Source organism: Cervus elaphus, chromosome 25, assembly GCF_910594005.1.
Source record: "Cervus elaphus chromosome 25, mCerEla1.1, whole genome shotgun sequence".
In the NCBI taxonomy this organism is placed as follows: domain Eukaryota; kingdom Metazoa; phylum Chordata; class Mammalia; order Artiodactyla; family Cervidae; genus Cervus; species Cervus elaphus.
In genome coordinates, this window is record NC_057839.1 from 12627421 (window position 1) to 12650537 (window position 23117).

The window sequence follows — 23117 nt, forward strand, 5'->3', positions numbered from 1 at the left end:
TCACGGCACGTCTACGGGGTGGCGTGACTATTATCCCTGTTTGACACACAAGGAGACTGAGGGGAACCCCTGGCCACACAGTAAGTCAGGGAGCTCCCGTGCTGTCTCCGTCGAGTCCCTTTTTTCTTCTCTGAGGAGACACCGTGTGGCACAGCAGGGCGGGGAGGAGAGACGGGAATCTGGATTTTAATCTCGGCTCTACCTGAGACTAGTTATGCCAATTTGGACGAGTCATTTCCTTGACCTGAAGGGGAAACTTAGAAGATTCCTCCTACTCTAGAACTTCAGGTTCTGTGAACAGTTCTTGCCTCAGGATAACATCAAGTGGGAGTTAGCCCTGGTTTTAGAGGCAGCACTGAATAAGGAGTCTGCAGCACTCCAGGAAGACGGCCGGGAGGTCGCAGCACCGTGGGGCCCTCAGGAAAGGCATGACCCCTCAGGGGCTGGGCTTCAAACCTTCAAGAGACAGGTCTCTACAAGCAGGCTCTGACCTGCTGTCATGACTTATCTATGTAAAAAAATAAAAATAAAGCATCCAGGAGAGAAAAATCATTAACAAATGAGACAAACTATAGGACCAAGTATTATGACCTACATAGAAAACTGAGGAATACAGAGAGCGATATGAGGTTATACTGACTTTTATTTTGAAAAACACATAGATTGCCAATGACCAAAATGATAACCATCTCAATTTTGGCTTATCAGTTCTGAGAGTTAAATTCTGGTTTTGTTTGTCCTGCTGAGAAAACAAAATGTTTTTTCAGGACACTTTCAATTTCTTAATTAATTTTTGAAAAAAACTTGACCCTACTAAACCTTGAAGTGAGAATTTCAAAACAGTATGCAGAGTCACATAGGCACTATTATTTTACAGCTGGAAAAATGAGGGTTCTGGTGTCTTGTCGAGGGTCACAGGTAACAATGACAGAAGCAGTGAGAATATCCTGGACTGTTTTCCAGGATGGTAGCGTAGAGTTTCAGACGTCCTTAATTCAGTAAGGCTATAATCTGCAAGTAATTACTCCCCTGAAAATTAGTCAGATGGCCACTTACAGTGAAATTCCTTCCACTAATGCTTATTGGGTTCCACGCTGGTTCTGGGAGCTGGACTGGAGCCTGTGGCCATGTTCCTTCAAGGATCCTCAGCCCTTTTCAGAGAAGCCTCCTTCCTTCAGGAGCCAAGCTTTCCACTTCCTGTATCTAGATCTTCATGGCGGCACAAAATATGAATGTCTCAAGGCAGCATGCCAGCACCAGTGAACTTGGAAATGCAAGGAGGAGACCAAGTGTTGATTCGTATAGTGTCCACTGGAATACAATGCCTGATTTCCTAGGAAGCCAATGAGTCACTGAAGGCAGACCCCCTCCAACTCAGACCCACCGGAAGTTTGAACCCAGGGTTACTCAGCCCACAGGGACTGGCTGAGTGGCTGGAAGGTCCGACGGCTGACTGTCCTCTTGTTTAACAGCACTGTGTGGGGCTGCCTGTCGCTGGGGGTGTGGCAGAGTAGGGCATCCAAAGTGTACTCGGTGACCTGGCCATTTATGTGCAGTTTCTTGTTAAGCTCATCAAATTTGGCCAGGAGAGCAGGCACATCCTTCACTTTTTCCCTCACTTTGACCAGCTGAAAAAAAAGCGAGAAGAGTATATCGTTACATCCCTGCAAGACTTCTTCCTTGTTCTTTTTATCCTCCAAGAAGCAGAGAGATAAATGCAAAAAAAAAGTAGAGTGTGCACTTAAGTGGTAAAAATGAGGGTACTGGGGCACACAGAGGCATGAATGAATAAGGAATCCCACAAGCTTCAGACAACATCTGGATTAGCACTCGAAAACCATCCCTGATATTTTATAAAAGTTGGGGGGGGGTTTCCAAGTGGTGCACACTACACAAGGAAACATACCAGGGAAAGGAGGTCAAGAGCGTGGAGTCAAGTGCGTCCAATTTAACGGTCAGTGTAGGAGGCAGGGCCGATGATGTAGGGCTTTCTAGCTCGTGGTAAGTTTTTTGGGATTATTCTAAAAGCCATCAGAGGGTCCAAACGAAGACATATCTGATGTAGAGTTTAAAAGGCTGTGTGGAGAATTAGAGGTACAAGGAGACTAATCCTGGGGCGCCCGTCATCAGGCAGGTGATGGTTTAGACTAAGAAATGTATAGAAAAGATTGAAGTAGATGTAAATATTAGAAATCTATTTTGGAGATTAAACTGAAAGGATTTATTGTTGAAGGGGAGAGGGAGAGGGAGGCATCAGAGATAGCTTTCCAGTTTGGGCTTTAGTAACCTGGTGATGGGGGTGGTCACTGTCTGAGATGGGGAAGATGGGAGGGTGAGATTTAGGGAGGGAAGACCTAGAGCTGTGTTTTAGGCAAGACTGAGGTGTCTGTGAGACATCCAGAGTCTGAGGCATGGGGGCGAGGTCTAGACCAGGGGTGTAAATATTAGCATCCTAAGTATATAAATGGGATTTAAGTCTATAGAAATGGGTGAACTCAGAATTAGAATGTAAAATTACCTTCTGAAGAAAATAAACATTTTACTTACTTTAGTTCTTTTTAATGATATAACAACATTCTTGATATTTAGAACTAGCTCCAAAGCTGCTGGAGTTGTAGGATCAATTCACTTCTCAAGCAGATCCCCAAGTGGCCTCATAGCAACCAGGGGACACACTGGTTAGAGGGTGAGCTTTCTAAGTAAATCGGCCTTATAGGCTTAGAGGGGGAAAATCAGAGAAAAACCATCAGTGTTTTCCAGTGTGAAGTTTGTCTAGATGCTGTGAAGTGAAAGTCGCTCAGTCGTGTCCGACTCTTTGCAACCCCATGGACTGTACAGTCCATGGGATTGTAATTTGGGCAGCATATTGATGGGCCAGGTCTAAGGGAAGGACTGATTAACTTGAGTGCTAGTGAGAACCCTGAAGTCATGTCAGTGCTGCACACGCGTGCACATGATTGTGTGTGTTAAGACCAGCTTACATCTCTAGTTTCCCTGCTTTTCTGAACATATTCCAAAAAGGCTTAGGTAAGTCACAACCTCCAAAGAGTGAAGATCTCAGATCGATCTCTACATTCAATCATGACCAGTTAGCCTTCCCACAGGCTCCGTCTGCCAGCCTTCAGCTGGGGGTGAGGGCGGGCGCGGGGCTGGGACGGCCGCCGCGTGGCAGAGGGGAGGCCGCTGCCACTCTGCTCGGCGGCCAACCTGCCATCTCGGGTGCCAGGTGGGACCCAGCCAGGACCCAGCTGCACAAGGCTGGGGAAGAGGGAGGAAGACGGGGAGGACCGACCAGCAGGCCCCTGGATTAGTCAAAATGACATTACCAGTATCCTTACCAACAAAGTGATCACTGCCGATAATTTATGATTTCTTTACCGTCTCTTTCCCCCTTTTAGGTTATATATGACTAGCAATGTACAAACTACTAGTTTCAAATGACTTACAATAATTCCTCTTCATGTACTTAAGCCATACTTTAAAAGTATGACATTTGTTTCATTTTGCTCTGTGTTTAGAAATTGCTTCTTTTTATTTTATAATTTTGCAAAACAGTTATATGGTTCCATCAGTTGGTTTGTTCAGGAGCTTAGAGAAGCTTTGCTATGGCTTCACATTTGGCAGGTCTAGCACCTCTTCTTTCAGCGTTTTCCCAGCTATTCTTGCTAGTTTTCTCTTTCTACTAAACCTTAACTACAGAAAAAACCTAACAGTATTTTTATTGGAGTGTTACATTATCACGTTAACTTGGGAAGGGCTAACTTTATGAGGTTGTCTCTTCCTATCTAAACACCTGCCATGTCTTTTCACTTGTTTAAGTAGCGGGGTTTTTTCGTTTTTGTTTTTTGAGGATGAGGGATACTAGAGCCTACTGTTAGCCTGTGGGATGATTCACAGGGAAGGCGAGCGATAGAGATGATGCTCAGAAGTTGATACCACTTCTGGGCTCGTGCCCTGGGCCGGGTCAGCGGGGCTGGGCTCCCAGGCTCTGGAGCGGGGCCTGCAGTCACCGCGGCTTCAGGAGGGAAGACAGGGCGGAGCGGGAGAGGGGCGAGGAGGTGTCAGTGTGGCAGCGGTTCTCCTCTGATTGCTTGTTTCCTCTGTGCAACAGGAAGCGAGGTCATCAACTGAGAGTAAGGAACAGGGAGAAGGAATTGGATGCTTGAGGAGAAAGGAAAAAGAAAAAAGAAAAAGAGCTGACAGCCATGGAAACAGTGTCGGGAAAAGAACAATGTAGAAGAAACAAGTTTTCCTAGAATTTCAGAGGATGTGTCGTGTTAGAGGGGGAAAGTCTTTGCACTCACATATACAAGTCTTACAGCGGGAACAGAGAGGTGGCCAGATTTACCAGGCTCTGTAAGGAGGTGGCCGACAGGACTGAGGTACCAAGGGGACCTCTGAAAGAGTTCCTGCGCCTTCACCGCATTCCTGCAGAAACCGCACACTTACCACTTCTTCTGAGAATACATGTCTCTTCACAAATCTTGATAGATTTCCCTCTGTGGCATCCTTTAATATGTCTATTAGAGTTTTCAACATATTTGACTGGATATGGATCATAATCTGAATAAAAAGAAGAAATAAGAGAAACCAAACTGAGCCAGTAATGAGCACTGAGAAATGCGCCCTGTGAGAGAAGCCTCCATTTATAGGCTTCTCATGAGAGCCTATGCTTTTCGTGCTATTTCCAAATCATTTGTGTATACAGGTTCAAAAGTGCTTTGAATGAATGCCCACCAGCCAAAAAATGTGTTTCCCAATAGTTAACCAAAGCACCACGGCTTCAGAACTTGTCACAAGGCAGCAGTGGAGCGAACAGGGATTCTGGAGTCTGACACGCTTGGGTCAGGGCCCTCGCGCCGGCAGTTATAGCTCAGTGACTCTCGCCAGGTGTTCAGTCTCTCTTTCAATATCTTTTTTTGTAAAATGAGGAAGATACCTTTACAGCTCACATTTTGTGTTATTGTGAACATTAAACATCAACACACAGGAGGTCCTCAATGAATATTACTATTAGTTTCTTGCACCTATTTCCTCTGGAGTCAGAGAATATGACAATCAGACAACCTCATAAGACTGGCTCTGGGGCAAAAGATACCTTTACCTTTTTAATTTTTTTGGATAGGAAATTTCAAGCATAGAGATTGTTCAAGTATAAAGTGGAAGCTGATTAAAGTCTTAACGAGGCCCTTCTATTTACATTACAGTTATCAAACTGGATAATGTACTTGGCTTTCAAAATGATACCACTAACTACTTTCCATCATATACAATTAACATACCAGAAAAAAAGAACACATTTCCGCTGCACCCCATTACCAGTGTTCATTGGTATAATTTAAAGAATACAGTAAAGTTTAAAGAAAATGAGAATAATTCAGAATTCACCAACTAATGTTAACCATTGTTTACAATCTCATGTATTATCCTTCAAGTCTATTAATCTCTCCAATTCTGCTTTTTGATCAATTATTATGAAATGAATACTTTCTCATAGCATCAGGAAGTTTTAGAAAAAAATAAAACCTCATTTTTTAAATGATGAATGCATAGCAATCCATCATATAAATAATGCATCAAATAGAGCAATACCATCTTTATCAATAAATGTTCAGATATTTTAAAAAATTGTTACTTTCTTAGACTTGACGCCTGTAAGTGAAATTATAAAATCAAAAGGTATAAACATTTTTAAGGCTATCTTTAGGAAAGAGATTTTTCTGGAAGCGATGTTCCATTTTTATACAAAACTAGCTAAATTTTCTTACTAGTCCATTTTATAATATTGTATGCTTGCAGAGCATACAATCAGAATGAGGGGTTATCTTTGGTTCTGTGGAACAGAATGAAATGACCCCAAGTAGCCTAACTCCAAAGGACCCGATCTAAGTTTAGTGTTCAGAACACAGGCAGAATTCTTTGTCAGGAGACAACACTCCATGGGTTTCTCACGGTCAGGTGGAAGCACTGACTGCCTTTAGTCGGGACCATGTCTGTAGAGACAGCAGCAAGGGAAGACAGACAGTGTTTGCAATGCAGAGCTGAGGGCAGGTATAATTACTGCCCATTTTAAGAGATTTGAGTTTTCCAAGTTCATGGTTCCTCTCTTAAGATATAAACCCCTGTGTGTACAAGAGACATATGGACCTCTTCATGTTGCTCTGTGGGAACTGGGCTCAAGAAACTGATGCAAAAATGCTCACCCTCTGGCCGCTGCTCTTGCTGGGAGTAGTAAACCATCCTTCATCTCTTGGTGTCTCCTGTTCTCTACCAGCATCCAGGAAACTTTGACAGGTTCTTATTATTAGCTTGGAAGTGGAGTAAAATCTCCAAGTCTTAATAGTTCTTAAACCAATCCCAATTTGGCTAGCAGTGGTCTGTCGTGTCAAAGCAAGGACAAGTCTATCTTGTTGATGCTACATCTGCAGTGCCTGGCATGGGGCAAACCCTCAATAAGAAATGAGAAAAGGAGTGTAGGTCCCCATGCAATTTGCAAGTGTAAACCTCCTGGAGCTCATGCTAGAGACTTATCAGGGATGTGCACCTGGAAGGTTTCAGCTGTTCTTTCCCAGTTTCTCTCTTGCCTCCAGCAGCTACCTCTGATTCAGTAGGGATTTCAAGAATGAGGTTCAGTACCTTGAACTATATTGATGACGGGCAACATAAATGAGGCGGTTACTGATGAAAGACAAAGAGAAAATTTAAAGCTAGGAGCTTGTCTCAAACTGAAGTCTCAGGGTACAATTAGAAAAGCTAAATCAGGGTACAGTGCTTTGCTTTCATCTTACAGATTTCAAACAAAAGGCTAGGAAAATGAATTAGCAAGGAGCAGGGGGAATTTTGGTTAAGAAAAACTACTCAAAGAACACACAATTCCCACCCCTCTGATTTTCTGAGACCTCAAGAAATGTTAACAAGTCACTGGACACCTTTGACCAAAAAAGGGAACAGAAGTCCTGAACATGGAGAAATTTGCATTTCTTTTTTCTTTTCAAGTTTGCTATATTTGAAGTAGAACGGCACAGTGTGGTAGAGATTGCTAATTTTCTAACCAGTATCCATTTTCCTTTTGTTTTTTTTTTTGATAACAAACTGATGCTGTCATGTATAGAACTCAGAAACTGTATTTCTCAGGTTTGTGCGCAACTAGATGTGGCCATGAGATTAAGCGCTTGCTAGTAACACGTGAGTACAAGTTGTTGGGTGAGATATTTGGGAAAGCTTTCTTTTTTTCTCTTTGGAGGACAACTGCTTTACAGTAAGGGACCAACTTCTCTGTCCTCCCGCAGTCTCCTGCTTCTTGCTGGAATGGATGTAATGGATGGAAGTCATGTGCTTAGGATGGTGGTGTGGAAATACAGGTCCCTGATGACATCATGGAATGTCATACCAGACCTACACCGACCACCTCTGGTTTTCTGCTTGGAAGAAAAGGAAAGCCTCTTTATTTGTATAGACTTTTGTTATCTGTAGAGTCTGCCTTGCTTCCAGTCAAATGAGATTCTTAAACATATTAAGTGAGATGATGCCACAAAGGGTTTAATGAGAAATTATAATAAGTCCTGCCTCCTTTCCTACTTGGGCAGCCTAGGAGACTTCCCATCTGAGCTAGGACTTTAGGGTGGCCTTCGTAGAGAAACAAACATTAAAACATTCACTTGTGTTAGATAAATGATAAAAGCAGTGAAACTGACCCCTTGGAAATTTTCCTGCAGAGTAATTCAGTTCCAAAATGGGTGTAGATTTCTACAGAAATGATTAGAATTCAAATAAAATTGGTGGAAAACTCCCCTTTGTTGGCCTGATACTTTCAGACATATTTGGAAGTGAAAAGCAATCCTCTGACATTGAGCACCAATGCTCCAGACGGGGCTATGGTTCTTTTGGGATCGATGAGTTTAAATTCAGATGGAAGGTCAGGGTTAGCACTCACGTGCCTCGGTGAGATCACGTGCTCCATCAGTTCCATGTGAAAGGAGCATGAGCTAAGAAATGGGAAACCAGGTCCTCTGGGCTGTATCAGCAGCAGGAGCAATTTCAATCAAAAGAAAATTAGGTTGAGGAGGAAAAATTAGGTAAGTTCAAATTCCAACTGGCAGCAAGAAAAGATTTTAGTCTAAGGCATGAATTTTTAAAGATCAGGAAAAAAAAACAACTTCATTTATTTCTGCTGATACTGACTGAACAGACTCTATTCAGCCTACTTGTCAGGTTTCCATTTCTGAATAATTAACAAATTGCCCTTAAGGATTCTAAGTAGATGATTCAGCCTTGGAGAAGCTAGGGCCCAATAAATTATTTTTTAAAGACCTGTTCTAATAGCAGAGACCCAAAATCTGAAAGATTTCTAAACCTGAGAATGGCAACCATCTCTTTTTCACCATCCCCAAGAAGAGGGAGCAGGCGTCTACTGAAATAGGAGAAATTTACAGAGGACATTTGCAAGAATTGCCTGAGTGACAATTTTTAAACAATTTTCTCTTTAAGTTTCTGGACAGTGGATAATACCATGACCCAGTTCATGGAGGGGATGATTCATATTCAAGGTCAATTCAAGGTTTCTTGGCGTATTTATTGGCTGTCTCCCCTGCCCCCTAGCTCCCCCAGGAGGAGCTGCTGGGGTGCCCTGGCTTACGATGGCACTCCCTACCATGCTCTGGATTTCTCTCCCGACTGAGATGGACACTTTAGCCCTCGGCAGGCTCGTGTTTTATTTCTACCATGCCTTTCTCATTTGGGGGAAAAAAATCATTACTAGAGTCTCATAACAACTGGGAGAGCAAGCCAAGGATTGAACAGATGAGGAATGTAAATTCAAGGACATGGAATATGTGTACCAACAGCAGATTCATTTTTTTTAAATCCAGTCCTGTGTTCCTTTCCTTATTCAGGAGGAGCAGTTAGCTCCAATCCTAGATAAAAGGCACACAGTGCTAATCTCTGTAGGTCTGGAGTGGTGGGGAAACCCTAGGCTTTGTAGTCAAACAGATTGGTTTGTTTTAATTAGCTGCAAGAACCTAAGTAACGTCCTTACCCTTTGAATCTTCATTTCCCACATGTATAAGATGGAGAAATACTGTTCTAATAAAGTTGTATAAAGTAAACCAACAAATAAAAGTACCTAGCCTGGTACCTCAGCCAAAATAAACGAAAATCCTGCCAAGCTCACTGCCTTCCATTTCTCACCAACCCTTTATGATCTCCCCACACTAACTTCAACTCTAGGAAAAGCTACTAACGATCCATGTAAACCTTCTCTCTCACGCTCGCATGGGTTTCCTTCCCACCTGATGCTGTAAACCACCTGGAGTCCTAGCAGGCCTGCTGCTCTCCAGTCATGAGATGAGTGCCTCTGCAGTGCAGGCACTGTCTCTCAGAAGCAGATATTTACTTAGAGACCCAGAGCCACTCACATCCGGTAGTAAGCAGAGAAGAAAGAAAAATCACATATGTCTGCTGAAAGATCCAGCTTCCTAGTCTGTTTGGCTTATTGGCTCAAATAACCTGGGATTCTGGACTCTGGACCTTTGCCATCCTGACTCCAGGATCCGCTTCAGCTGAGAGCGCCACAGGCTGGCCCCCAGTTTCTGCTCTGGTGCCTCTCGGGCCAGGGCCCGCCTGCAGGTGACAGGCGTCGGGCTGTCAGCACTGCTGGGTTTCGACACCCTGCTGCTTTTCCGTCCTTGCCTTCTTCTCACACTTCTGCTTTGCCACTGATGCCTTGTAAACTCATTTCTGGGACTGCTCTGTCCCTTTCTTATGATGTTCATCAGTTTATGTCGGATCCATTACCGGGCTTTACAGGTGAGCTCTTAACTGAGCATTGACGCTCATCCCTGCTCAGGGCTCATGCCCTTTGCCAACCACAAGGTCTGTTAGGCTATTTTTCTAATATTTAGTCTCTTCCCTTCTAAACCCACCTCTTTCTCTTTTTTCCAGGCAGGTTCTCTGCTATCACTGTCTCCATCTTTCTGGTTCCCTAGGTTCATCTTTCCCTCCTGGGTAAGCATTCTGAAAAGTAAATATGAAGTCAGATACACAGTCTTCTTATCTCAGACTTCTTGCTGGAACTTGTTACCCAAAGTTTACCATAAAGGCTTATCTAGTCCTTCTCTTGAAAGTCATCTGGGCACGGGTCTGGGGGTGACATTTGAGGGTAATTATGAGCAGAACTAAAAGCATGGAAGCTTGGAGTTCTGCCCAATTCCTATTCATAGGTCCTAGGATTTGTTACAAATAAATAATCCTTTTATTTAACATATTTCATTTTAAACAAATACTACTGGTATTAGCAAACTTCACTGAACACTGATTACATGCCACGCACTAACTGTGCTGTGCTAATACTCTATATGCATTATTTATTCAATTCTCATAATGAAAGAAGGTATTATTACTAGTACTATTTCAGACAAAAGGAAAAATAGGGTCCATAGAGGTTAAGTACCTTTGACTAAGGAATCAGAGCTAGGAGGAGAACTAACAAACTAGCCTGCAAACTAGAACCCTCAGCAAAATTAATCTCCCAACAGAGAATGCCCTTTCCCCTCCATCCCTCCAGCCCCCAGCCCTGTCCTTCAGAATGCTACTCAGCACTTCTCTCCTGCCCAGGCTCCTCTGTTAGGGGCAGCTGGCTGGCCCTTCGCTCCCCAGCCTGGAATACCACTCTGGCTAGGACCCGCTCTCCCAGTTCACGGCATCTTGGTGTTCACACATTTCTGTTCTTCTGACAGTGTTTTCCTCATCTTGGTCCCTTGATGTTTCAGGAGATTGTAAGTTCCGGGGCTTTCTTTTCAACTCCCCACAACACAATGTAGTCAGCATATAAGCAGGGCCTCGACAAGGCCTGGCTGAGTGGGTGCTGTGTGTGTCTTTAATGACAGGAGAGTCTCTTTATCTTTTCATTGCCCCAGTAATGTGAGGAAGACCCACTGGGTAGACAGGCCATGGCAGGCTGGCAAAGTAAGAATGGGAATAGCGAGCATCTATTCAGTGTTTACCAGGTTAGACACCACTTTATGCACTGCGGATATACTGGCTCCATGAGTCGGGTAGGAGGTAGTCAGCATGCAGGCTTTTCTTAGAGTCTCAGCGAAGAGACTGCAGAGCCCATCCCCCAACTCTCTAAATCGACGGCCTTCTGTACTCCTGTGTTACGCCTGAAGCATTCATCCACCTCTTCTGATGAGCATGTCTGTGTTTCCCACCTATTTCTAAACACCTGGAAGCTTGTGTTGACTCCTCTCACAGGGTTCTACTATAACTTTCACACAGTGATTGATAAATGAACAGAATGAATAAAGACCTTGGGACATCAAAAGTCATTTGTTGTACACAAACCAAAAAAAAGATCTCTTTTATTACATTTCAAGCCTTACTTTAACCATAAAGAAGTTACTTACATTTAAATTAGTGCAGATTATGCTTTCTGGGTTCATGATTTGAGAAAAAATGGATATAGCTTTTGCCAGCTGGTTCTAGAAGGAAGAAAAACAAGTCAGACCCTTAAGTCATATAAACATTACTCTGCTGTAATAAAGATGATTTAAAGATGTCAAGATAGTCCTATCCATGGTGCCCCAGGGTTTTGAAGTCCACAGAGAAAAGAATGTTTTCTAGTAATCAAAAATGAACATTCTGTAAAATGTTTCCTACTGTGGCATATTCCTTAATGTTTAAACAACCTGCCTGAGTTCCACTTTTTAGGATGGAGGCATAAAGTTGTCATGTCCCCTCTCTCATTGAAATGAGCTCTCAAAAGAAAAGCAAGTTTGATAAATAGAATTGCAAACCCATTTTTGGCCTAGTTAGAACCTAGCAGAAACCTCAAACCACAGAAGAGGTTTGCACTGCCAAAAACATTGGAGATGGAGCTTGGGTGAGCTCTGGATGGAGCAGTAAGAGGAGGACATGGCTGCATATCTCAGAAGTGCTCAGAGTGGTCCTCAAAGGTGAGGGCACAGCCTGAAGTACTCACTTTCTCTTTACAATGGTGGTAGGAGAGTTTAAGACTAGTAATGAGATCTCTGGATCCTTTTGATGGCAGATGTGAGCTAATTAAGAATTTACACAGATCAACACAGACCAATGGAATAAGATAGAAAGCCCGGAAACAAACCCATGCACCTATAGGTACCTTATTTTTGACAAAGGAGGCAAGAATATACAATGGGGCAAAGACAGCCTCTTCAATAAATGGTGCTGGGAAAACTGGACAGCTACATGTAAAAGAATGAAATTAGAACACTTCCTAACACCATACACTCAAAATGGATTAAAGACCTAAATCTAAGACCAGAAACTAGAAAACTCCTAGAGGAAAACATAGGCAGGACACTCAATGACATAAATCAAAGCAAGATCCTCCATGACCCACCTCCTAGAGTAATGGAAATAAAAACAAAATTAACAAGTGGGACTTGATTAAACTTAAAAGCTTTTGCACAACAAAGGAAACTATAAGCAAGGTGAAAAAACAACTCTCAGAATGGGAGAAGATAATAGCAAATGAAATAACTGACAAAGGATTAATTTCCAAAATATACAAGCAGCTCATACAACTCAATACCAGAAAAATAAACAACTCAACCAAAAAGTGGGGAAAAGACTTAAACAGATATTTCTCCAAAGAAGACATACAGATGGCTAACAAACACATGAAAAGATGCTCAACATCGCTCATTATTAGAGAAATGCAAATCAAAACTACAATGAGATATCACCTCACACCAGTCAGAATGGCCCTCATCAAAAAGTCTACAAACAGTAAATGCTGGAAAGGGTGTGGAGAAAAGGGAACACTCTTGCACTGTTGGTGGGAATGTAAATTGATATAGCCCCTCTGGAAGACGGTATGGAGATTCCTTAAAACGCTAGGAATAAAACCACCATATGACCCAGCAATCCCACCGCTAGGCATACACCCTGAGGAAACCAAACTTGAAAGACGCACACATATCCCATTGTTCACTGCAGCACTATTTACAATAGCTAGAACATGGAAGCAACCTAGATGTCCATCGACAGATGAATGGATAAAGAAGTTGTGGTGTGGAATGGAATGTTACTTAGCCATAAAAAGGAACACATCTGAGTCAGTTCTAATGAGGTGGATGAACCTAGAACTTACTATACAGAGTGAAATGAGTCAGAAAGAGAAAGATAAATACCATATTCTAACACATATATACGGAACCTAGAAAAACCGTACTGAAGAATTTACCTTCAGGGCAACAATGGAGAAACAGACATGGAGAATAGACTTATGGACATAGGGAGAGGGGAGGAGAGGGTGAGACACATGGAAAGAGTAACATGGAAACTTACATTACCGTATGTAAAATAGATGGACAATGGGAACTTGCTGTTTGGCTCAGGAAACTCAAACAGGGGCTCTGTATCAACCTAGAGGGGTGGGTTGGGGCAGAAGATGGGAGGGAGGTTCAAAAGGGAGGGGGTATATGTACACCTATGGCTGATTCATGTTGAGGTTTGACAGAAAACAGCAAAATTCTGTAAAGCAATTATCCTTCAATAAAAAATAAAGTAAAAAAAAGGAATTTACACAGATCAGCCATATTTGCAGGAAACGGTATGTCACTTACAGCAGCAGTAGGGAAGAGACTGTTTTGAATCACCTCCATGCCTATTCCCATCAGCCAGGGAGAAACAAAGCCTATTATATTTGTAGAAAACCCCACACATAAAACCATGGCAGCATGGCCAGGTTTCTTCTGACATGAGTCTTCTACAGATGTCTGGTCTAAGAGAAACATATGTTCTTCAATGACGAATAACCAAAAAAGAACCAGCATGGGATCTATCTATAGACAATATGTGGGGAAAAAAGAAAGAAAGGATTACAGCAAAACAAAGAAAAAGAAAAGAACCGACAGATGAAGAAACCCCAACGAAAACATGTTTCCATGGATATAAAGGTCAGAAATGAGAAAAATGAACAAGATCAAATCACTCAGAAGTGGGAAAAAAAAAATCAGGCAAGCCTCAGATTTCTCCATGGTAACATTCCACCCTGGAAGAGAGAACAATGCCAAAGAAAACCTCCAGGAAAGGAAATATCACTTCAGTTTTATATCTGGCAAAACTGTAGTTCAGGTAAAACAAAACGAACAAACAAACAAAAAAAGACAAATAACTTTAAATACCAGGAACTCAAGGAATACTGTTCCCCTGAAGAATTTATTAGAAGACACACTATGGAGAGCCTTAGATTTAAAACTGTTCTCTGGGCACATTACATAGCAAATGAATCATCTGAAATTTAAACTTTAATGATTTGAGAGATTTCTCCAAGTGCAGCCTCCCTCATTGATTTTCCACAGGATTCCCCCAGTCCCGGGTAAACAGCAGTGCGTGCTAGGCCCTCAGCTGTAAATGCAAACACTCTGGAGGCAGAGGTATGGGTGCAGGTTGCCATGGCACCAGGGGCCCTGGTCTCCTTAAGGGGACTTTTTTCTGTGACAGTCAGAGGGATAAAGAAACAAAAGTAGGGACACCTGAGAGCGGCCAAGCTTGCCCACGCCCAGTTCCTTTATGTGTACCCCACAGCCTCACCTGGTTCAGAGCCAATGCCACTGCAAAACAGGATGCTCTCCTGGAGAGGATTTCTCCTTTGATTAGGGCTTCTTCTCTTAATGTGGTACAGATTTGAAAAGATTCAGGGCTATTCTGGGGAAGACAGGATTGCTCGATAAATAAATGTCACAAACCTTTAAGTTTAGTAAGTTGATTAGTGGTGCTCAGTGTTCCAGATTTCCTTTTGGAAGAACTTCCTGGAGCCTATCTCAAGCCACTTAAAAGACTGAGCTCCATTTGTAAATAGGCTCAGTTAGCTACACATTAGCACTTCAAATCTAAATGAACTCCATTTTTAGCTCTTTGTCAGTTTTTCTGATTTGGGGCAGCTCTACCAGCAAACATTCGGATTACTTTTCATCCAGGCAGGCTGGTTTTCAGACATAGGTACCACAGCATACAAGTGTGAAGCATCTAATGTGCTTCAACCACATCAGATGACAGAATAAAGCTCAGCAACACACAGAACTTTTCCTGAGGAGGTTTCCAAACTAAAAATATCCATCTTAAGTCAAATATTTGAAAACATGAAAACTTTTTTGAATGTAAATCATGAAAGAACCCTATGAAAACAGAACCCAAACAACCTAACAACATAAGTGATACACAAACTAGCAGAGAGCAGTGGAGAAACAGAATTCTCTTCCTTTGTGCTGTGGGTGGGTGAGGTTTATGACTGCAGCATCAGCTAGGTACCTGTGTGTATGTCTGTCAGGACGTGATTCACAACTCAAATCCTAAAGGAACACCTGAATTTAATGAGAGAGGACAGCTCCCAGAATCGACTTGCAATCTGTAATGGCTGACCAGTGTTTCAACTCGTCTCTCCACTGAGTGCAATGAGTTATTCTGGGAAAAGTCCTCCAGCCCTTCATAAGCAGTAGAGTTATATTCGCTCCACTTCAGTATATACTCAGGGAGGCATCGCAAAGAAGGTCAGGAAACTGGGGGTCACAGTGCTGAAGAAGTGATGCTCAAGTGTGTGTTGCATTGGCCTGATTCACAGATCATAAAGTGGTAGACTTCGAAAGGATCATCTAACAATCTGGCAGTCAGCAAACTATGACCCTGGGGCCAGAGCCAGCCTATGGCTAAGACTGGCTCTTACGTTCTCTTAAAAGGTTTGTAAAACTAAAGATGATGCTGTGACAGGGACCATAAGTGGCAGAGCCCCAAAGTCTAAAATATTAACTATCTGGCCTTTTAAAGAAAAAGCCTGCTGACTCCTGAATCCACACACTTCATTTCACAAATGAGGTAAGTGATTTCAAAACCAGTTCTTGCTAAAGTTGAGACTAGAGTCCACGATGTTCAATTTCCAGGTTGGTTGCTTTTCTCTGTAACCAGCTGCCCCTCTTGCTTTGGAAAGTTAATACTGCTTTATTTTTCAGGGAAATTTTTCAATACCCATATTCTACCTTGCTTAGTGTTCCTTCATTTTCAGTATAAGGAGGTTTTGTTAAGTTTCCAAAGTTAAAATGGCAAGAATGTGTACAATAATGCCTGGAACCTGGGTCATGCAGTACTTGTTACCATTTATGCATTCAGTAAGTAATAAAGAAACAGTCTATGTGCCTGATATAGTGATAAGAATAGGGATCTATGTCACGCTATCTAATATCAAAGGATTTATTTTAATGTCACATACATTTATTAAACATCAGCTGTGAACCAGACGCTGTTAGGTGCTGGCATATAATGGTGCGTCAAGGAGTTTACCCTCTATGGGGGATGCAATGTGCGTCTACTTCGTGTATCAGGCAGTGTTATGAGTGCCATGTCTGTGACTACAAATAGAGCACAGTCAAGGGAATCCACAAGAGAGACATCACTTCCAACTTAGCGATCACAGAAGAATTCAGACGAGGACAAAGCAGCCCTTGCGTTCACCACTGAGGATGCCAAGACTTCCAGGGGAGAGGGCCACAGACACGACTGGTCTGGTGAAGTCCAGTGTGAGCAAGGGGACTGACTCTAGCAGAGTTTGAACCCAGCATGCTGTTTCTTGCTCTCATTATCTGCACAAATGCCAGAGAAGACTGAAAGATGATAAAATTGCTTTTCCCATGATAGGACTGTCTGACATGGCTAACTTGGGTTTTCTAAAAATGAACATATTTAAAATGGAAATATCTGCACCAGATGGAAAACAGACTTCAGAGGAACTGAATTTTATTTGTAGAGGGGGAAAAAAAAATTAAATCCTCTGTCAAACACAACCCAAAATGCTCTAAAAGTTTAGGGAAGGCAGTCTTACCAGTTTGTAGCAAATTGCAAAAGCAAGGACATAGGTATCTTTGTTGAACTTCAGATCTTGGTTTTTCATCTCAATCAATACTTCCAATGCACCTGCAAAGAGCCAGGAGTGGGCCGCCGTTAAATGCATTCAAGTGAGTTCCAAGTCCTCTACTACTGATTCCCAGAGTTCAATCTGTTTAGCCTCATGTATTGAAAAGTATGCTTCAGCACAATAAAAACTTTCAAAGTCATTTACTAGTTAACTAAATTGTAAAATAAATTATCAAATTACACAGGAAGAACTAATATTTTAAACCTATTTTCACCACAGCATAAGTAAAAACCGGGGTGTTTAAGTCATGACATGTGATGTAGCACGATAATCACATTTAAAGAATGGGGTCTCCATAATTCAATCACTCATCAGGAATATAAGGGTCATTTTTACATGGCCCATTGTTTTTCCTAATTGCTTTACCTGCAAAGACAGAATTTTTCAGCAAACATAAATTGTGATACTTACTTTTATATTTGCCTTTGATAAATAACATATCCATCAAAATATTGAATGATGTGGAGTCTGAGAAGAAACCTCGTAAATGCTAATGAAGAAAAACAATACAGTTTGGTTAAAAGTTAAAATTATTAAAGAATACTTACACTGCATCTTCTCTGTCTAGGACTTGCTTTTGTACAAACTTCATTTATTTAGCGAAAAAATTTAAATACTGCCCACTCTTTTGGCATCATGTCTTTGGCAGTGGGCACAGTAAACAAGAGGCAAGAGATATGGCCAGAGATCTCCAGGTTTCAGAAATGCAGTGAAGAACGTCTTTCTGCAGCGTGGCTCTGCCAAGCGTAGAGGAAGAGAACCAGGCCGATTAATCTGGTGGGGACGGTCCTGGAACCTGGGTGGCAGTGTATTAACGTGAAATGGCAGCTGGAAGTGCGCTTGAGGATGGGGGCAAGACAGGCTTGCGCAACTAGGATCCAATTTTGGCAAACAGTACAGAGTTGATTATTTACTATTATTTATTTATTATTTATTATTTTGAAATAATTCACTGAAACAGTGGTTCTCAACAGTTTTAATGCCATGATAATGTGACACATGCTATTCAAATACACCATTAAATGTCTTGTGCCAGTCTGTTATTTTTTGAGAACCAATTAGCCAGACCCTTTCTAGGCACTGAGACTAAAGAAATGATGAACAAGACAAAGACCCTGCCCTAAACTCTAGTACGGCTTATTACCTACGGGGGCTTACATCCTGGCAGAGGAGACAATGAACAAGTGAATAAAACAAGCAAAAACTTAAAATTTCAGGTTATCAGTAGAGGCCATGAAGAACAATGGAACAGGATGAGGGACAGCAAAGATGAGGAGAAGTGGTCAGGGAAGGCTCTCTGAGACGAGGAGACCTCAGTGAAGTGATGCTGTGTAGAGCGTTACAGTCTGAGGCCACGGGCCTGACATGTCTGAGAAAGAACAAGAAGGTCCCGAGTGCAGTGAGCAAGGCGGAGAGGGGCAGGACCTGAAATACCACGAAGGGCCCCTGCGGGCACGGTCAGGGCTCTGAGATCTATGCCCAGTGGGGTGGGAAGCCACCAGAACGGCCCTGTCTATAGGGAGAAAGCAAGTCTCAAGTGTGAGCCATGTACGTGACTCTAAATTTTCAAGTACTTTCTTTCAAAAAAGTAAAGAGAAAGATATGAAATCAGCTTTAACAATATGTTACTTAACCCACTAAATCCAAAACTTCAACATGGACTCGATATAAAACATTATTGAGATACTTTCCATTCTCCTTTTTATGTCAGGTATTTAAAATCCATCATGTACTTTATTCTGCAGCACATGTACGTCTGAACTAGCCACAGTCCAAGGGCTCCGTGTCCATGGGCACCTGTGGGTCGCGGCTCCCTCCCCGGCAGCGCGGCAGGGTTCTGGGCAGGGAACGTGACAAGGCAGGCGGGCGCAGGATGAGGCTTTATGGCCCATGACTCTGATCCAGTAATTCTACTGCTCCAGGAAACTTAAACACATACATGAATGCTTCATACCCAGGTAGGTTAAAAAAAAATTTCCATTTTCTTTTTGTTTCATTGTTATACTCATGGCTCTGATTTATTACAGTGAAACTTTAATTTTAATAACAACAGTAACATATGATTATAAAATAGTCAAGTAATACAAAAATATATAAAGTTAAAAAGTGAGGATTTCATCTAATTCTTCCTCCGAAAGCAGTAGTTTAATGTATATCCTTCTAGATTTTTAAAACATATATACTATAAGGTAAATATGGTATGTATATTTATCCTTTTAGAAAAAATAGGCTCAAACTAATCCATACTGTTCTGAAGCCACCTCTTCTTAGATTACTAATATATTATGGTCATCTTTTTAATACCTGTGGTCCTTTAAATAGGGACAAGCTGAGAATTAACAGTTCCTCCACAGATAGAAACTTTATATGAAAAAAAATAAGAGGCAAAAGGACAACCTAGTCATAGAGATTCCTAAAATTATTAAAATGTCCCGGGAGGCCAGTCCTAGTCCCCTAATTTAATAAATGTTTCTGACCATGGATGGATTTATAATGTCTCTCGAGTTCCTATAAAATAGAAATAATAATAGTACCTACCTGGTCAGGGTAATTGTGGAAAACAAATGAAATGAAATATGTAGACTGCTTAAGAACAATAATGAGGACAGGGTAAATATTCAGTGCATAATTACAAAAATAATTATTGTTACTTTTGCTTTTAGGAAAAGAAAATCAGATTATGTGAAAGCAGAAATTCTGAAAACAGAAAACCACCTGTCAACATAGCCTTCGGCCAGAAGTAAACATACAAAAGCAGGAGAGAAGCGCAGATGAAGAACAGGAAAGGCAGCTGCCTCAGACTGTCCCCACTGAGCGCACCTCCAAGGAGCGGTGTCGGCCCCCGGTGGACGTACATCCAAGGTGGGTGGATAAAGCGCAGATGAAGAACAGGAAAGGCGGCCGCCTCAGACTGTCCCCACTGAGCGCACCTCCAAGGAGCGGGTGTCGGCCCCCGGTGGACGTACATCCAAGGTGGGTGGATAAAGCGCAGATGAAGAACAGGAAAGGCGGCCGCCTCAGACTGTCCCCACTGAGCGCGCCTCCAAGGAGCGGGTGTCGGCCCCCGGTGGACGTACATCCAAGGTGGGTGGATAAAGTGCAGATGAAGAACAGGAAAGGCGGCCGCCTCAGACTGTCCCCACTGAGCGCACCTCCAAGGAGCGGTGTCGGCCCCCGGTGGACGTACATCCAAGGTGGGTGGATAAAGCGCAGATGAAGAACAGGAAAGGCGGCCGCCTCAGACTGTCCCCACTGAGCGCGCCTCCAAGGAGCGGGTGTCGGCCCCCGGTGGACGTACATCCAAGGTGGGTGGATGCCTTGCAATCTGTGCCTGCACCTCCTCCACACCGGTCCTCACCTCTGTACGAAGAAACCTACCCCTCTCCGTAGGCAGTGACTCCAAGGACACCTTAAAAAAGCAGGGAAGAGCTCGTTCCCTTAACCTAGTAGCCTTTCTGTGAAAATCTAACCCAGGAATAATGTGTATAGAAGAGCTGCCCTTCCTAACATCACTGAAAACACGCCCTCCTCAGCACAAGGAAATCACGGTAGCAGGGAAAGCCACCGGGAGACAGTAACCTGGTCTTTGATGAGCTCCACTGCAGAGTCCTCAAGATCCAGCTCGTAGCACAACCTCATGAAAAGTGGTCCAAACTTGTACTCTCCCAAAGTGATGTTCCTGTTCTCTGCATGGTACCTGGTAATCAAAATAATTCAGTGAGCCCAACAGTGGGACTGGGGAAAAGGACAGACAGACTGTGGCATGCACTCTGCTCGGTGCTGGGCACGCAGCAAAGAGTGCAGTCCTCTCCCAGTCTGAAGGGGAAAGCGCAGAATTAAAGATGATCAGAAAATCCTGGAAAGCAGAAGTATGTTAGGCATTTAAATAAACAAACAAGGTTCATTACAGGCCCACAAACTCTGAAGTTAAAAGAAAAAATACAGGTTGTAATCATCCTCTCAAATTTACCAGCAACCTGCTAGGACTGAGTGTAGCATGTCAGGGAACAGCAGGGGTCTTGCATCTGTAAGCCCATCAGGATGGCACCGTCTCTTTCTGTGCTTCTGGAGAGGAACGAGGAAAGGAGTGGGGTGATGCTCCATCCCCCTCATGTCTGGCTTTACCCCCATATAGGACGGCAACAACCAGTAGATGCATTTTAAAATCTAGACCTATCACTCCTTTTTTCTTGGCTCAGGGAAAGGTATATGTGAACCATAATCACCGAGCCAAACAAATTAAATGCAGCTTTGAAATTTTAGTTTTAGAAGAAGGCTAATTTCAAAGACATGATGTTTTATATGTATGTGGCCTGGGATTTCTACAAGTAGCCTGTCTGCCAGTTAGAACTGCAGAACTGAAAATTGCTCGCAAATCTCTCCTTTCAATAATCAACTCTTTCTGCTTTAGACACCAGGAAGACAATCTGGTGACAAAACAAGTAACTCAAGATTACATGTAAATCAGATTTTAGGAAGATTCATTCATCATGTGACTGAATCCCAGATACCATGGGGAAAAGCTCTGGCTTTAACGGAATGTTTTTTAACCTTCTGCTGCAATCACTGAGGAAAGTCATAACAGCATTATGGATAGTCCATTCTAAACATATATACTACCAAAGAGAATGATGAATGTACCTTTAAAGATGCATTTCATAATCCAATTATAAAAGTTATAAAAATACTCATTGTTTCATTTACAGTCATTATGAATTAACTTATCATATCAAAACATCAGGGGCTTCCCAATGGCTTAGCAGGTAAAGAATCCACCTGCAATGCAGGAGACACAGGAAATGTGGGTTCAATCCCTGGGTCAGGAAAATCCTCTGGAGGAGGAAATGGCAACTCACGCCAATATTCTCACCTGAAAAATCCCATGGACAGAGGAGCCTGATGGGCTACAGTCCACAGGGTCGCAAAGAGTCTGCCACAACTGAGCGACTGAGCAGACAATGCACATTAAAACATCAAGCTGTACACCTTAAAAATGTAAAATTTATATGTCATCTGAACCTCAGTAAAGCTGGAGGAAAGAAGAAACACATACTAACAGGCAGTATAGTTAGTGATTCAGGACTTTTAGACTCTTGATTCCAAAATAACAGTTCACATCCCAGCTGTTCTACCTACTGTGTCACCATGAGCAAATTAATTAACCACACTGTACCTCAGTTTCCTCGTCTGTAAAGTGGAGATAAGAAAAGGACTCAAAGAGTTTTTGTGAGGATCAAATGAGATGATATGCCTGGCGCACGGTAAGTCTTCCATGTATGTTACCTCTTATAAAATGTAAGGCATGCTGAAGAAAATATCTTTAAATAATCAACATATTTCAGTAAATAGTCTCAGGAGAGATGTGTGTCAGATTAACAACAAAACTAACATGAAAATTTTCCCAACTTAAATGACATTCACACTAATGAAAGTGCTAGAAAATCAGAGAGGTAATATGTCACCTCCTCTTGACGAGAGACATTCAAGTTCGAGGATCTAAAATCCCCTATAAACCAAACAGCATGTGGTCAAAACCAGGAGGAGATTCAGTTGCTCCTTGTATTTGGCTCAATAAGGAGCTTATGTTCCAGCTCACTGCTCTTCTTCCCCAACGAGGGGCAGCCTGTCTCAGAAAGAAAGAAAACAGGTTGGGGAGGTCGAGGACCACCCCCCCCAACTCATCCAGCTGTCCACAAACAGAGGGAAAGGACAGCAACCGGGCTGAGAGATACTAGCAGCAATAAAGGGATTATGAGTCACATGTCACGATAAAAATAAGAGCGGAAAGAGTGTTTAGAATGTTATCCTGTTTTGTTGCTCTTGTAAACATCTGATAGCTTTGGCTAGTAAAAAGAAAACTGAGAGCAAAAGGAGCCAGAGGTCTCAAATGATTCAACTTTATGAAACTGAAATCGCAGATTTCGGTTTGCAGATACAGTGTGACTGTGAATTACCATAATCCCTTTTGGAAAATAATCTGGCAGTCTGTATTGACAAGCTGAAAAGGTTCCTGTCCTCTGAGCCCCAAAAGAAGGTTTTACACATAGCGTTTGCTCATCATAGCACTGTTTATCCTGGTGAAAAATCAGAAATGATTTAGACATTCAACAGTAGGGGCACAGTTAATTAAAATACCTAACCTATAATGGAATAGTGTATAGTCATGAAAATA

The 23117-nt window shown here is 42.4% G+C and overlaps 1 protein-coding gene across 3 annotated transcripts in view; it reads right to left on the reverse strand.

Annotated features, from left to right (window-relative positions):
• Window positions 1-625: 625 nt before the first annotated feature.
• PTCD2 (pentatricopeptide repeat domain 2) overlaps window positions 626-23117 on the reverse strand; it is a 29617-nt gene continuing 7125 nt past the window's right edge. For 2 of the 3 annotated variants that reach the window (XM_043887589.1, XM_043887591.1), the window contains 7 exons: window positions 20525-20642; window positions 17357-17435; window positions 16853-16944; window positions 14575-14688; window positions 11403-11477; window positions 4450-4563; window positions 626-1628 (listed from right to left, as the gene is read on the reverse strand). In XM_043887589.1, coding sequence (XP_043743524.1) covers window positions 1404-1628; window positions 4450-4563; window positions 11403-11477; window positions 14575-14688; window positions 16853-16944; window positions 17357-17435; window positions 20525-20642 — 817 coding nt within the window. In that variant the 3' untranslated portion in view covers window positions 626-1403. Of the gene's footprint in view, window positions 1629-4449; window positions 4564-11402; window positions 11478-14574; window positions 14689-16852; window positions 16945-17356; window positions 17436-17493; window positions 18825-20524; window positions 20643-23117 lie in introns of those variants that run through there. The other variant, XM_043887592.1, reaches the window with a different exon arrangement.